Source organism: Petaurus breviceps, unplaced genomic scaffold (assembly GCF_028583685.1).
Source record: "Petaurus breviceps papuanus isolate PSGF00001 unplaced genomic scaffold, PetGlider_PUasm1.0 447, whole genome shotgun sequence".
Lineage (NCBI taxonomy): Eukaryota > Metazoa > Chordata > Mammalia > Diprotodontia > Petauridae > Petaurus > Petaurus breviceps.
The window spans coordinates 14033-28011 of record NW_027186339.1 but is presented as its reverse complement, the minus strand read 5'-3'; the positions used below and the strand labels follow the sequence as shown (position 1 = coordinate 28011).

Here is a 13979-nt window from a genome sequence, read left to right as displayed (position 1 = left end):
GGAAGCTCAGTATAACTGGGATTGTTCAAAGAAAAAGGAGGATGGTGTCTAAAAGATTTCATTAATAGTTTAGGAAGACCATCAGTGAATGGCAAGATGTCTCTAAAGGACATAGAATGTTATCATTCAATGCTGACTTCATGGTAAATTTTACTTTCCATGTGTTGGGAAGGGATAGTAAACAGATCTGTGGGAAGGTACAAATAGAAGAAGGTATGGTGTGAATTTATAAGATCAGAGAGAGAATGGGAAAGGGGGGGAATTTCTCAGGAGCCCTGCAATAATTGTATACTTTTCATTAAAACCGATTATACCTTTGGCAAGAATTTGCCCCTGGAGTTTACTTTACTTTTTATGCTTTCCTGGGTGTTTTTGTCAGGCCTCAGTAGGATCATGTAAAACTTGGGAAAAAAGATGCAGCTCAGTAACCCAGCACTGGATGCCAGGATAGAGAAGATTTCCATAGTAACCATGGCCTTGCCCTTGGTGCTCTGGTATGTGGGGAGGAAGGAGACCCAGACACTACAGAACACCAGCATGCTGAATGTGATGAACTTGGCTTCATTGAAGGTGTCAGGCAGGCTCCTGGCCAAGAAAGCTACTATGAAACTGCACAGTGATAGGAATCCCATGTAGCCCAGGACAGAGTAGAAGGCAAAGTCAGAGCCCTCATTGCACTTAACTATGATGTGACTAGGATCAGAATGTGGGTCCATGTCAGGAAAAGGAGGAGACGTTCCTAGCCAGATGCTGCAGAGAATCACCTGAATCCCAGAACAGATAATGACAATAGAGTTGGACACTCTGTATTGTACCCATATCCTGCTCCTGCTCCCTGGTATCGTAGCCCTAAAGGCCAGCACCACAGTGATGGTTTTGGCCAAAATGGAGGAGACAGCTACAGTAAACACAACCCCAAAAATTGTTTGCCTGAGGAGGCACGTGGCTGAAGGAGGACGACCAATGAAGAGTAAAGAGCAGAGGAAACAGAAATTGAGGGAGATGAGCAAAGTAAAGCTGAGAGCCCGGTTGTTGGCTTTCACTATGGGGGTGTCTTGATACTTCAAAAATATGCAAAGAATTAGAGATGTCAATAGAGAAAAAGAAAGAGCCACACAGATCAGAGTTATCCCCAAAGGTTCTGAAACCTTCAGGAAAATCTTAAGTTTGGGGAGGCATTGATTTCTTTCCTTATTGGGATACTCATCTTCTGGGCACTTCATACAATGTTTCATATCTGCAAGAGACAAACAAATTCTTAGGCTTTTAGTTTCAACATTTATCCCCATTGCATTGAAAGAAAATAACAAAATTGATTGTAGAATTTTTTTTTTACTTCACAAGATATAATACCTTTTAGTGCTGAGAGATGGTCATTGAAAAGTAACCTAGTGCTAATCCTGGCTCATTCTATCTATAATAATTATTTTTTGGAAGGGCAATTGGGGTTAAATGACTTTTGCAAGGACACATGGCTAGTAAGTGTTAAGCGTCTGATGCCAAATTTAAACTCAGGTCCCACTGACTCCAAGGTCAGTGCTGTATTCATTGCACCACCTAGACATCCCTATAAAAATTATTTTTATTTAAATTTATTTTTCCATTATTCAGATATTCAGACTGAATAAAAACTTTTCCTATGAGTCTACTGTTATAGTAAATAATGACAGAAACTGGAACCCTTTCCTTCATTCCATCAAAGCTTTCTCAATCCATTATGTTGTAGCAAGAAGTCTAGTTTGAGAGAGTCTGATATGTATGCTAGATACTAAGCTATAAGTCAACAATTAATTATCTGCTGTGTGCCAGGTACTTTAATTGCAAACCTAAAAAACTGAGAAATACCTACATATGAGTGTCTTATATTATGCTAGGATATAAGTAATAATGAAACATCTCATCTTGTTTTATGTTCTTTATGGTGATTTCTAGGTATCAATCCAATGGTGAGCAGCTCTCCTAAGAACTGCTGCTGTGAATAACTTTAAGTATCTTATCACACAGCATACTGAACTCTCCATTTATTCAGCAATAAAATAAAACAAAATATTCAAGAAAGTAAAGCCCAACATTCACAACAACATAACATGATAACTTATTACAAATGGAGCCACTTAGTCATAAACAAAACATATCTTTCAGAAAACCACAATCTCCTCTATCAATATAAAGTACCCATCTAAAGTCTTTTTTCATATTGACTCAAGTCTGACTGCCAATCATACCTAAGAAGTAATCAGAAAATATGAACACCATCCTTAAGGGGTAGTGGAAAGTACAAAGGCCATCAATCCCTAGGTCACAGTAAGCTACAAAATCATCAGTCACTACTTAGTACCCAAATAAAGTTTGATTTTATCTTGACTCAAGGCTGACTTTCAAACTACATGACTCCTCTTCCATGACTCTTCTTCCATGTGCTGACCACTGCTCCTACATTTTGCCTGAATTCACCCAACTCGTTCCTAGATTCATAGGTAGAGACCTCTCCATTCCTATTTTATATTGCAGCTGATGGGGACTGCTCCACTTGCAGCTCTTCACAGTTTCGGTTTCTAGGGAAACAAAGCTCAACAGGGCTACAATATTTACACATACTGTCTGCATTATCATCTCAATTAACTTTTTGTCTGAGAAATCAGCACAAATCAATAGAGTGCTTTTTTCTGAAAAGTAACAGTAGCACAAGTCAACAGACAAAGTGCTTCTTTCTGACAATGTAACATCAACTCAGACAGAAAAGGCAGACAGAGTGCTGACACCACAAGTTCTACCCCCTTAATTCTGCTTGGTCTAAGTTCATGCTCCAGCTTTTCTCTGCTCTGCTCCTTCGTGTTCCATCCTTCCTGTTTCACTCTTTTGGCAAGTTCCTCCCACTTTGACAACCATGTAATGACATTAGACCAATTAAAGACAGGGAAGGTCTCCAAACTCTTTGATGTGGTCTTAAGGGCAATACACAGTATAATGTTTCCAACAAAGACTTGACACAATCAAAGGAGTGGCTCAAAGGCACCTGAGTAGCTGAAATAAGGAGGTAAGTACTCTTTGCTTGCCATCTCACCAAATTTACACGTTTTCATACTTCATGTGTAAGGTGAAGCCAAATGAGAAAATTGGTCCAATCATCCACCTTTACTAAATGAAATGATGATGTGTTATTCCCTGATTCCTCCATATTATGTGAATACAGCTCAGTTTTTCACTAGGTGTAAGCAATGAATGGCAATATCTATAGATACAACAGGAAATTGAATGAGTATAGTTGAGGGGATTAACCTCACTTCAGGAGCCTCTACAATTCCAGGGGGATAATTGGTGTCAGAACAACCAGCTCTTGGTAGTGGAAAGGGGAGAGATTTTTCCAGACAAGCCACTTAGATATCATGGATTGGTAGCAGAGGAGTATAGTGATAAACCTTAGGTGTGGTCACAGACTAGTTCTTCCTCATTTGGCCTAGGAAATCTTTGAAGGATCAGGAGGACTTGGACATTTTCTGCACCGTGCTTGTATCACTTGAATAATGGCTAACCACTGGGTACGAATTTGAAGAAAAGAATAAACCAGATGCTGTGATGAAAAGAGATTCAAAACTCTACAAAGAGCAGAGAAGGAAAAACCTATGTCATGCCTGAGAAGAGACTTTTAAGCCTAGCAAAAATGATTTGTGGTAGCTATGAATTACCCTTATTTTTTCATTAATTCTAAAAGTGTGAGAATATTTCCCAATAAACTTTTAAAGTGGTTCTGGTCTCACTAGGGAGTTTTGAAGGAAGTATGTGATCCATAGGCCATGGGGTTAACATTTCTTACATAAATCCAAAACTTTTTCTTAGAAATAAATCTGAAGCAAATGTTGTTTTTTTCCTATCTAAAAATTTTCTCTTACTATTCTAGATAGGGGTGTGCACCTCATGTAGGAATGCTTTCTCTTTTTTTACATTTGTCTCTCAGATGATCTAGCCTCTTCCAAGACAGAAGTTAATTCCTATCTCCTGAGAAGTCTTTTGAAGCTTTGTCTGATATTACCTTCATCACTTCTGTATATATTTTCTATATATTAATTATGCATATATTGTCTTCCTTTTATAAGATGACATCTTTGAATAGAAGGACTATTTTCCCTTTCTTAATATTTCCAGGGAGTAATTAGTACAATGTTATGAGCATTGATTGATTATTTGCAATCTCACAGACTGGAAGATCAAGAGATTATCTTTCTTTTGCCTGCTCATTTTGCCACTGAATTACTTGACTTTTGGGGTTTCTGCCACAGTAGTACTCTGCCACCAGACAGGGGAGCATTTGTCCCAAATGCTGGGGTTTTCTCAACTGCCAGAGGTATTAGATGGGTGCCCTCTCTGAGGTCTCCACATGCTTTGGCAAGCTGGACACACACCCCAGAACCTCCACCCTAGACTGAAATCCAGATCCAAGCAGGTTAAAGCAAGAGTGATTACCCCTTAGACTGGTGCTTGGTCCCCCTATACTCTGCAAGCCAGGAGCTGAAGCTGCCACATGGCACTGGCTGGCTGTGCCGACATCTCAAATGCTTCTCGCCCTGGGAGTAAAAGCCACACACTCCTACTTAGTGGTCCCAAAGTCCAGACTGCACTGACCTCTTGCTTTGTCCTTCACATCTGTGTTGATAAATCTGGAAACGGCCACAGCTACTGCTGATCTGGAGTCCCTCTGGCCAGAGGCTGGTCAGGCCCGCCCTGGGGCTAAAGTCTTTGTGTGGGACTGGGCTCAGCTCACAGAAAGGTGCTCTGGATTCCTGCTGGCTTGCTGGGCTGTCCTCAGCGGGAGGTTAGCTTCTCTGTGTCATTTTGTGGGTTCTGAAGCTCCAAAGTTTGTTTAGAGTCCCCTTTTTAGATGGATTAGTGGGGGTGGAAGCCAGAGCCGAGGGAAGGTAATGCTTCTACTCCGAAATCTTGGTTCCGCCTCCCAAGAGATTATATTTCACAGAATCCTCAATCTCCTTTCATTCACTTCCATATCTTGAAGAGCATCTTATTCAAGGCCCAACAGCACCTCTATAATTGAAGGATAGATAACTGCTCTCTCTGAACTGCAAAACTGATTGTACCCTTCCTTCTGGGATCAAGGTAGAACTTATTTCTTCCTGAAGTTGAGTTAAAATGTAGAAAAGAAGCTACAGCAGGCAGCTAGGTGGTACAGTGGATAGAACACTGAACCTGGATTCAGGAGGAAGTGAGTCACAATTGGGCTTTAAACACTTACTATCTGGGTGACCCCAGGCTAGCCACTTAACCTCAGTTGCCTAAAGAAAAGAAAACTGCAGTTGCTTTTAGCAGTCCATGGGCTGCCTCCTCTGTGGATATACCTGAGTCAAGAAAATAATATGCAACAGGTGGGAAGAATAATGGAAAAATGTGAACCTATATGAAGAAAGCTAAAAATTCAGTCAGTGCATTGAGTCCCACAAAACACATTAGATCTCAAGGCCAACCATTGAATTTATGCCTGAAAAATTATTGAAAGTTTTCTTACTCCAACCTCCTCAAGTACTTAAGACAAATTTCCCCATTTGCCTACTAATCATCCCTAGGTGGATTATTCCTCATCCACTGTGAATGACTCTCCCCACTCAAAAGTTCTTTGTGTTGTAATCCACTAAATACCTTAGAAGGTTTGGTATTATGAAGTCATTAATTTTACATAGGCAAAGGATGATTCTAATGTGTTATGTTACACTTGTTTTTTTTTTTACATTGTTTTAAGTTTTAAATCCTTTGCTAGACGAGTGTGACTCATACACCATAAATATCATGGGGTGATAAAATAGTGTCAAGTAAAATGGTACTTTGCTCCTTGCAAGTTTCAGTTATTTTAATGGCAAAGTAGGACTTATCTCCTTGTTCCAACTGTTCAACTGTCTCTGAGACTCACCTGTGATTATATCAAGTCTTTTTTGGAAAGAAGATACATTGTTTTGCTCTTAATAAGCCTAAGGAAGTTTGGAGACCTTCCTTGCCCTTAATAGGCCTAATGTCATCACATGGACCCTTCCGTGGAAGGAATGTGCCAAAAGATCAGAGCAGGAAGGTCCTAAGAAGAAGGACCAGAACAGATAAAGGTTCAAAAGCAGGAGCTGGCAGCTGTGATCAAGCAGATATGAGGGAGAACACTTGTGATGTCAGCACTCTCTCCATCTGTTCTGTGTTGATGTTACTTTACCTGACAGAAGTATTCTGTCTGTTGACTTGTGTTGGTTTCACAGACAGAAAGTGAATGGAGATGACAATACCAGAAGTATGTGTGAATGTTATTGTAACTCTGCTAAGCTTTTTGTGTGCAAACATTGTTGTGACTCTCTTATGCTTTGTCTCCCCAGAAACAAAAAAATGTGAAGGGCTTGGAGAGGAGTAGTCACTGTGAGTTTTGATATGGAAGAGGAGTGGAGAGTTGCCTAACTGTGAATCCAGGTAACAGTGCGGTGAATTCAGGCAAGAGCTGGGAACATGGAAGAGGAATCATAGAGCTAGGAAGTCAGTCTCAAGTCAAGATGAAAGAAGACTTTAGATGGGTACTTTGTATCAATTGAGGAAATTGTGACTTACTGAATGATATCTTTTCTTTAAGACTATGTGGCCAACTTAGTAATAAGTTTTATGTTACATTGTCATAAATGTTTTGCTTTAATTTATTGCTGAATAAAACGAGAGTTCACTATATTATGTGATCACAACATTAAAGTTATTCATAGCAGCAGTCCTGAGGAGAGCCGCTCATGCTTGGCTTTACAGTTGTATAATCAATGACAAAGTAACCCAGCCCACACAGACAAGAAGGGCAAGGTCTCCTGTGACAGAGGTCAAAGAGGGAAAATAGAGGCTGTTACACATATTTCATGATACATTTGCCTTGCTATATGATCTATCAAAGTATAACTAAAATTTGGCAAACGGTAAGGAAGACAGCACAGTCGGCATATACCATTGGTCCCCATTTTCACTGGGAATAACTCTCCCTAATTTACACAAGTATAAAGATTCTAATGATTGTTAATCCCAAGATACACACACACTCAACTTCACCTTATCACAAATAGTTTGCAGAGTACATACTCTTATGCACTCTACCTAACCCTATCCCATTGCCACCAAAACCCTAAAAAGACCATGAAAATATGCTCTACGAAGGGCGAGAGATCTCTTTTTTTTATTTTGTGGGTTTCATGAACAATAAATAAATTTGAATACCACTGTTTAACCACACATCGTTATTTTGGATCATTTGTCCTTGGCCAGAACTTTTTGATGACTCAACATGATTCTGGATATCCTGTTGCTCAGACAGTGATGAGGTTGGTTGGGACCCTAGAGCAAAACACCAGTTTATTCTGTCCAGTTGGTATAGGAAGAAAACGACCTGTAAACACTTACTCATCTGATGAGAGATCTCTCCATCTGGGCACAGAGAACAGTTGAAACAGCAGATGGGCTATCCCTCCAGAGGGGTTTGCCTAAATCCAGGACCACAGCTCTCACTGCATGTGGCACAGGGAACCTAGTGACAAGGGAGTAAAATGCATGACATCTCTGTAAATAAACTGGAAAGAGAATGGTATATCACTATCAGAAGGTGAATGATCTTGATTCAGGGCAAAGAGATCTGATTTTGTAGGAGAAAAATGAGAACTGTTCATACAGCAGTGGAATACCAGCTAGAAGGAACAGTGGGTGGAACACAGAAAACTAGATGCCAGTCCCATTTCTGTCATTCACTATAGAAATCTGCCTAACCATTTTAAATTTCGTGGTTGTTAGTCATTGCTAAGTAGAGAAATTTGAGCACAATCCTATGTTATTGTCCTTGTTTACCTCATTTGGTAATTCTGAATATAAGTTTTTTCTTTTTAATAGTTATGATCCAAATTACTGAAGAAAATCGAAGAGACTCATCTAAAAGAGAATTAAACTGTCTGCATAACTTTGATACCTCAAAGATGAGACTGATTTGACTGTTTTTTTTTATTGAAAGAGTAAATTACACATTCTGTAGAAAAACACTTTGTTAGGTTCAGAAATCCGATGAATTTTAGGTGTTAGGTATCAAACTCCTTGCTTGGCTCCATAGTTGAATAGTTCTTGGATGATTAAATATAACTTTGCATTTACTAAATTAAGATGAATATTGGGAATCATCATTCACAAAGGGCTAGATATCTGACAAAAATACTGGCCTTAGGCTCAGAGATCTTTGGGCCAATCACTACCTTTATATGTCTCAGTTTCTTACTTATTATGAAATGACATGGCTGAGTAAAATGAACGTTAATGTCCATTCCAGCTCTATCTCCAAAGTGCTAAAGGTCCCAATTTAAAAATCATCTAATGGATTGCCTGCTTGAATATTTCTTTCATACTGAAGTTTCCTACAAAGGGAAAAGAAATCCATGTGTGGGAGGATTATCTGTCCAAAAAGAGGGAATATGCAATGAGCTAACCAGGGTAAAATGTGCTCCCATAATTAGAAAATAAGGCTCATATTAAAATTGTTTCTGACCTCAGTATATGTCCAGCCCCACACTATGGCCTCCTCATCAATGGTAAAATCTTCACCACGCTGAGCCTGAGGGTTAAATTGTCCAACTTTCACCAGAACTTCATCATCCATATTGAAGGTCAAATAGTTGAGGATTTTATACTGAGCCTCTGGGTTTCCATTCTCATCCATAAATACCTGATCTCCTGCACTGTTTTTGAACTGGATTTTCTTCAGAAATGAGTGGAGCTATAAGAGAAGAGACATCTCAATCACTGCCTGTTTCCTGAGGTCAGTATTCTCCCAAAATGAAGACCTGTGAGTTTTTCAGGAAGTGAGGCCATTGTCAACAAGATTTAATTAAGTACCTATTATATGTTGTCCATTATGTGTAGAAATTGAGAAACAAAGTCATATAAAATAAGTATCGTTTCTTCAGGACCTTATTTTCTAATTGGAAGGGGAATGTGCATATAAATAAAAGCAGCTGCAGTCTCTAGGAGCTTTGTCCAGACTCCCATACTTACATTTGTGTCAAGTTCCTGAAGATGGTTCAGCTCTCTGCTCAAGATTTCAGGCAGAATGTCTTAGGGACCAATGGTTTCTATCTTCTAATGATAATGTGGATTTAAATATCATCCCTGGCCCTTGTAATGGATAGCAAACAAGTACTTAGCTTCTTGTTTCAGTTGAGGCTTGCCCTTGATTATATCAAGTCTTTGTTAAGAAACAGAACTTGTGAAACCCACAGTGGAAGGAACTTGCTTATGCAACAGGAAAGGGCAGAACAGGAAGGAGCTAATGACCTGAAAAAAGCTGAGAACAAGGTGAGAGCCAGAACTGCTTGGAGCAAGCAGTGTGGAGGCTGAGCAGTTAGAATGAGTAAGAGAGAGACATTCTTGCTTAAAGGGGCCTATTTTGTTTTAAAAGCCGAACAGAGGGAAGGTTTGTGAAGCCTTGGTGCATATAACTTGATAATCATAGTGTTTCCTGCATTGGTTATGTTTACCCCCTTTGTGGTTACTATGATGAATTTGATTTTCTTGTTTTGGGATTCAGTCTTTTGGCATTTGAATAAATGCATTGGTTCTGCCCTCCATTTTCAGAGCCTGTTACATTTTGTGATTCATAACTACATCAGCATATTCCTAGGCACTGTGGGAACTGTGAATATTTCAGTGTTGTTTTATCTCTCCCCTGCTGTCAATTTAAGCCCCCTATTTCATTGTGGCCTCCCCAAAGGTAGCCACCATTGATTAATGTCTCATTTCACTTAACTTTTTAACATCAGTTTACTTTTGTAAAGGGAATTCACCTAATATTTCATTCTGCCTTCCTTGGCCTTTGGTCTGATGCAGTGTAATGTAGGGGAGAAAGTGCCAAATATCAAATCAGAAAACCCTGAGGTGTTGTCCCCTGTCTCAGACACTAACTGTCTCTGTCACCCTGAGCAACCTTTTCAAACTTTCTCAGACTCAGTCAACTCCCATAGATCATCAAAGAAATGACGGCAACTAATTCTCATGTTTCTTGTGTGAATGAAATTAACTGATGCCTTTTATGTGCTTTGTAGTCCTTGATGTCCTTCTGGTCATTATATTTTTTGAGTCATAAAATTTAGTACAGTAATAAACAATTTAGAAATGGTCCAGGTAATTATGACCATGCTTATGAGATGTATTTAAACCTTGAAATACAAGAGTGATTTTGATACAACTACCATTGTTTATTCTAGGTAAAGAAGGCTTAGAGTAGCCATGATGACTGTTTTTTTCAAGTATTTTCGGCATTTTCTTGAGGAAGAATTGGATTTCTTTCTAACTCTGTAAAGCCATATACGAGCAGCTTTCCAGAGCACTGATGCTGTGAAGAGCTATAAGGTTCTGATTACATAATATAGTGAATTCTCTATTTATTCAGCAGGAAATTAAAGCAAAACATTCACAGAAACCAAAGTACAGCATTCATAATGTTGTAACATAACAATTTATCACTAACATAGCCACACGGTTTTTATGAAAGTGGCCACATAGTTTTAAACAAAAGGTATCATTCAGTAAGTCCTTACCTCAATCATCTTTAAGGAACAATCCTCCTTAAGGGACACAAAGTACACAGTTCAGTGTTCTCCACTCCTAGGTCACATTGTCTTTATCTCTGGAGTACAAAGTTCTCCCACCCCTAGGCCACAGTAAATCATGATCTTCTCAGCCAGCATTAAGTACCCAAGAAGAGATCTTTTCATCTTGACTTGAGGCTGGCTCCCAGATCCCATGGTTCCTCTACCATGGTCCCAGTTTCTGACTGAATCTATGCAACTGTCACCTAGATTCAAAGGTAGGCATCATGCAGCTCCTGGTCCAGCTCCTCATCCAGGCACTCATTCTATTCCATATTGAAGCTCACAATGTCCAATCCACCTTAATTCTTCCCAGTTTCTGTTTCTGGGAAGACTAAGTTTATCAGAGCCACAATAACATTCTTGAACATTGCCAGCACAATCATCAATTCACTATCTGCCCGCAAAATCAACACAGACTCACGTACCAAGTGAGAGAATTCAACACAAATTGTCATACATTCCCAGGACCTCTGAAACCCTCCTCCAGCACTTCGGTAAACAGACAAAAGAAAATCCAATTTGACGGTTTCTAATAATGTCTCAGGGCTTCTGTCCAAAGTATCACAAGCAAAAATCAACTGAACCAGAACAGACTAACAGAGTGCCTGGTCAACATGAAGTTCCACTTCTCAATTCTTCCACCTCAAGTGCTCTCTTCTCAGTTCTGGTCTCTCCCAGCTTGGCGTTCTCTTTATATATGTGGTCATTATCTACTCCCCTTCCTGTTGCATTGGGAGCAGGGGTTCACAAGTTCTGGGGTTTGCAAGTTCTCTTTCTTAACAAAAACCTGATATAATCATGGGCAAGGTTTAAAAGAAACTTTCACTGAAACAACATATTAAATAATTAAGTAACTGGAACAAGGTCTTAAGTACTTCTTTGATTTCCATTACAGACTCCAGGGGATATAGTTCAGGACATTGAATGGAATGTAAAGAGGGACTAGATACAATGTAAGGAACATACACCTTGCAACTGGAAGTCTTCATAAAGGAATGGACAGCCTTGAGAGTTGGTGGTCCCTGCCAAAGATACCTTAGAGGGCTTCCAGTAATGCTAAAAGGAAATTTTGTTGATGTCCTGGGAGAAGAGATTCCTGTCTTCATACTTACTGACTTCAATAGTGCATGATGGCCTTTCTTCACCTCCCTATAGCATTTGTCTCTTTCAGGCAACTTCTCTTTGATACTCTCTTCTGTCTAGGTGTTTATAACACGACTTCCTCCTGGTTTTCCTCCTACCTATCTTACTATGAATGAACATGGACATAGAGAGGAAATTTCTAGGTAAGAGTACATAGACATTGAAAAAGAAAAGGCATAGATTAGTGGTGGTGAAGACACCCCATTCTGGAGCAGTGAGACACCTTAAAAAACTGTCATTATTGTATAAGTGAGGTAAAGGGAAATGGAAAAATACATGAGGGAAAGTCCTATGAGGCAGTGCCAGAAAGTACCTAGAGGGCAATGCCTAAAACCACTGCTCTCTGTTTGACAGCATGAAGAATCCAGAATAAAAGATTTATTGGCATCATAAATCAGAGTAGGAGGTTCTAGAGTAGATAGTGAAGGAAGTTGAATAATAATTTTTTTTTCAAAAGGGTCATAAAATAATTTATATTTGTAGAGATTTGACAAAGTTCTTTAAATGTTTTTGCCATGAGATCTTTATCTGATAAACTGAAAATAAAATTTTTCCCCAGATTTTGTGCTGTCCTTCTGGTCTTGACTACATTTATTTTATTTTTTTTAAAGATATTAAATTCAATGTAATAAAATTATCCATTTTACATCTTGTTTATTCACAAATTGTTCACCTCCCCATAATTCTGATAAGCTATATGCTCCATGTTCTTCTAATTTTCTTGTACTCTCTCTCTTTGTTTCTAAGTCATGTACCCAATCTGGTCCTGTCTTAGTAAGTGGTTCAATATATTGGTATATACCTAGTTTTTGCCATACTGCTTTCTAGCTTTTTCAACCATTTGTACCAACTAGTGTATTCTTCTCACAAAATCTTAAGTTTTTACCCTTATCAAATGCAATACTATTACATTCATTCATTTGCTGCTGTATATTGTATGTTTACCCTTTCCATTGATCTACCTTCCTATTCTTAGCCACTTGGCTATCTAGCATAATTTTGTTAATTACTTTCTTACAATATAGTTTTAGATATAGTAGTGATAACCCTCCTTCCTTTACAATATTTCTCTTATTTCCTTTGATATTCTTGACTTTTTGTTCTTTCAAATTATTTTTGTTATGATTTTCTAGTTCAATATTTTTTTTTTGGCTAATTTAACTGAAATGTCATTAAATACACAAATTAGTTTAGGTAAAATTGTCATTTTTTAAATTAGAGATCAAATTTACCAATGATCAGGGAAAGAAGTTATTGGACTGGAGATGGGGCATGGAGGAACAATGGCCACCCAGAGTCAGTGATAGGGTGCCAGGCAGCAGGGACATGAGGGGACAGATAGCAGCCTGGAATACCTGACACAGAGGCAGACTGTGAACAGTCTTACTAAATTTGTATTTCTTCCCTCCCCCACCCCCGGACCCTATTTAGTTCAGTTCCCTTCGACCTGGGATAAAGAAATAAATGCCTTCTTTTTCTTGACCCTATGCTCATTCCCTCCCCCAAACCAGTGGCTTCCCTTGTGGGGTACCAGGAAAACCTGTGCAAAGTGCGCTAGGGGCAGAGGAGAGGTCCAGGGTAATGCACAGCAGGGGGAGTCTGGGCCAAGGGGAGTCATGTGGCCCTTCTGGCCTATTGAGTGTAGGGTGATTTGTAGTGCTCCAGCAGGAGGCTTGAGAAGGTGGTGACCTCATCAGCCCCTCGAACTTCATGGGGCAGCAGCAGCTCCACAAGGTGGAAGTCTTTGGAGAGTTCCTCCCTCTGGTTGAGGTATTTGGATTGTAAATTGTGCCAAGCCTCACACATCTTACAGGGCTACACAGGCTGGGGGAACACCAGCTAGTTGATGATTATGTTGTGGGTGTCTGTCTTGCACTTGGCCAGCCCTTGGATGAGATTTTCAGTCTCATACAGGGACAGAAACTCAGCAATGCAGACACAAATGAAGGTTGTCTGTTCCAGATCCTTGAACTGAGTGTAGGCTCCAGGGGCTCCACATCAGGCACATCCTCAAACTCTTGCGACTCCAGCCCCCACTCAGCTACCCCAGCCTCCATCTTCGAACTGGTTCCTAAAATCATTATTTTTATGCTACTGCCTACCCAGGAGCAATTATTATTTCTCCAATTATTTAAATCTGATTTTATTTCTATAGAAAGTATTTTTTTCTAACTTTGTTTACATAGTTCCTGGTTTTGTTTA

At 39.4% G+C, this 13979-nt stretch overlaps 1 protein-coding gene across 1 annotated transcript; it reads right to left on the bottom strand.

The window, feature by feature from the left end:
- Nucleotides 1-308: 308 nt before the first annotated feature.
- On the bottom strand, nt 309-13583 carry LOC138171566 (vomeronasal type-2 receptor 26-like). Its single transcript, XM_069101096.1, is given in 4 exon segments — nt 309-1237; nt 7411-7534; nt 8534-8761; nt 13467-13583. Coding segments are annotated over 4 exon segments (1398 nt in total).
- Between the last annotated feature and the right edge of the window lie 396 nt (nt 13584-13979).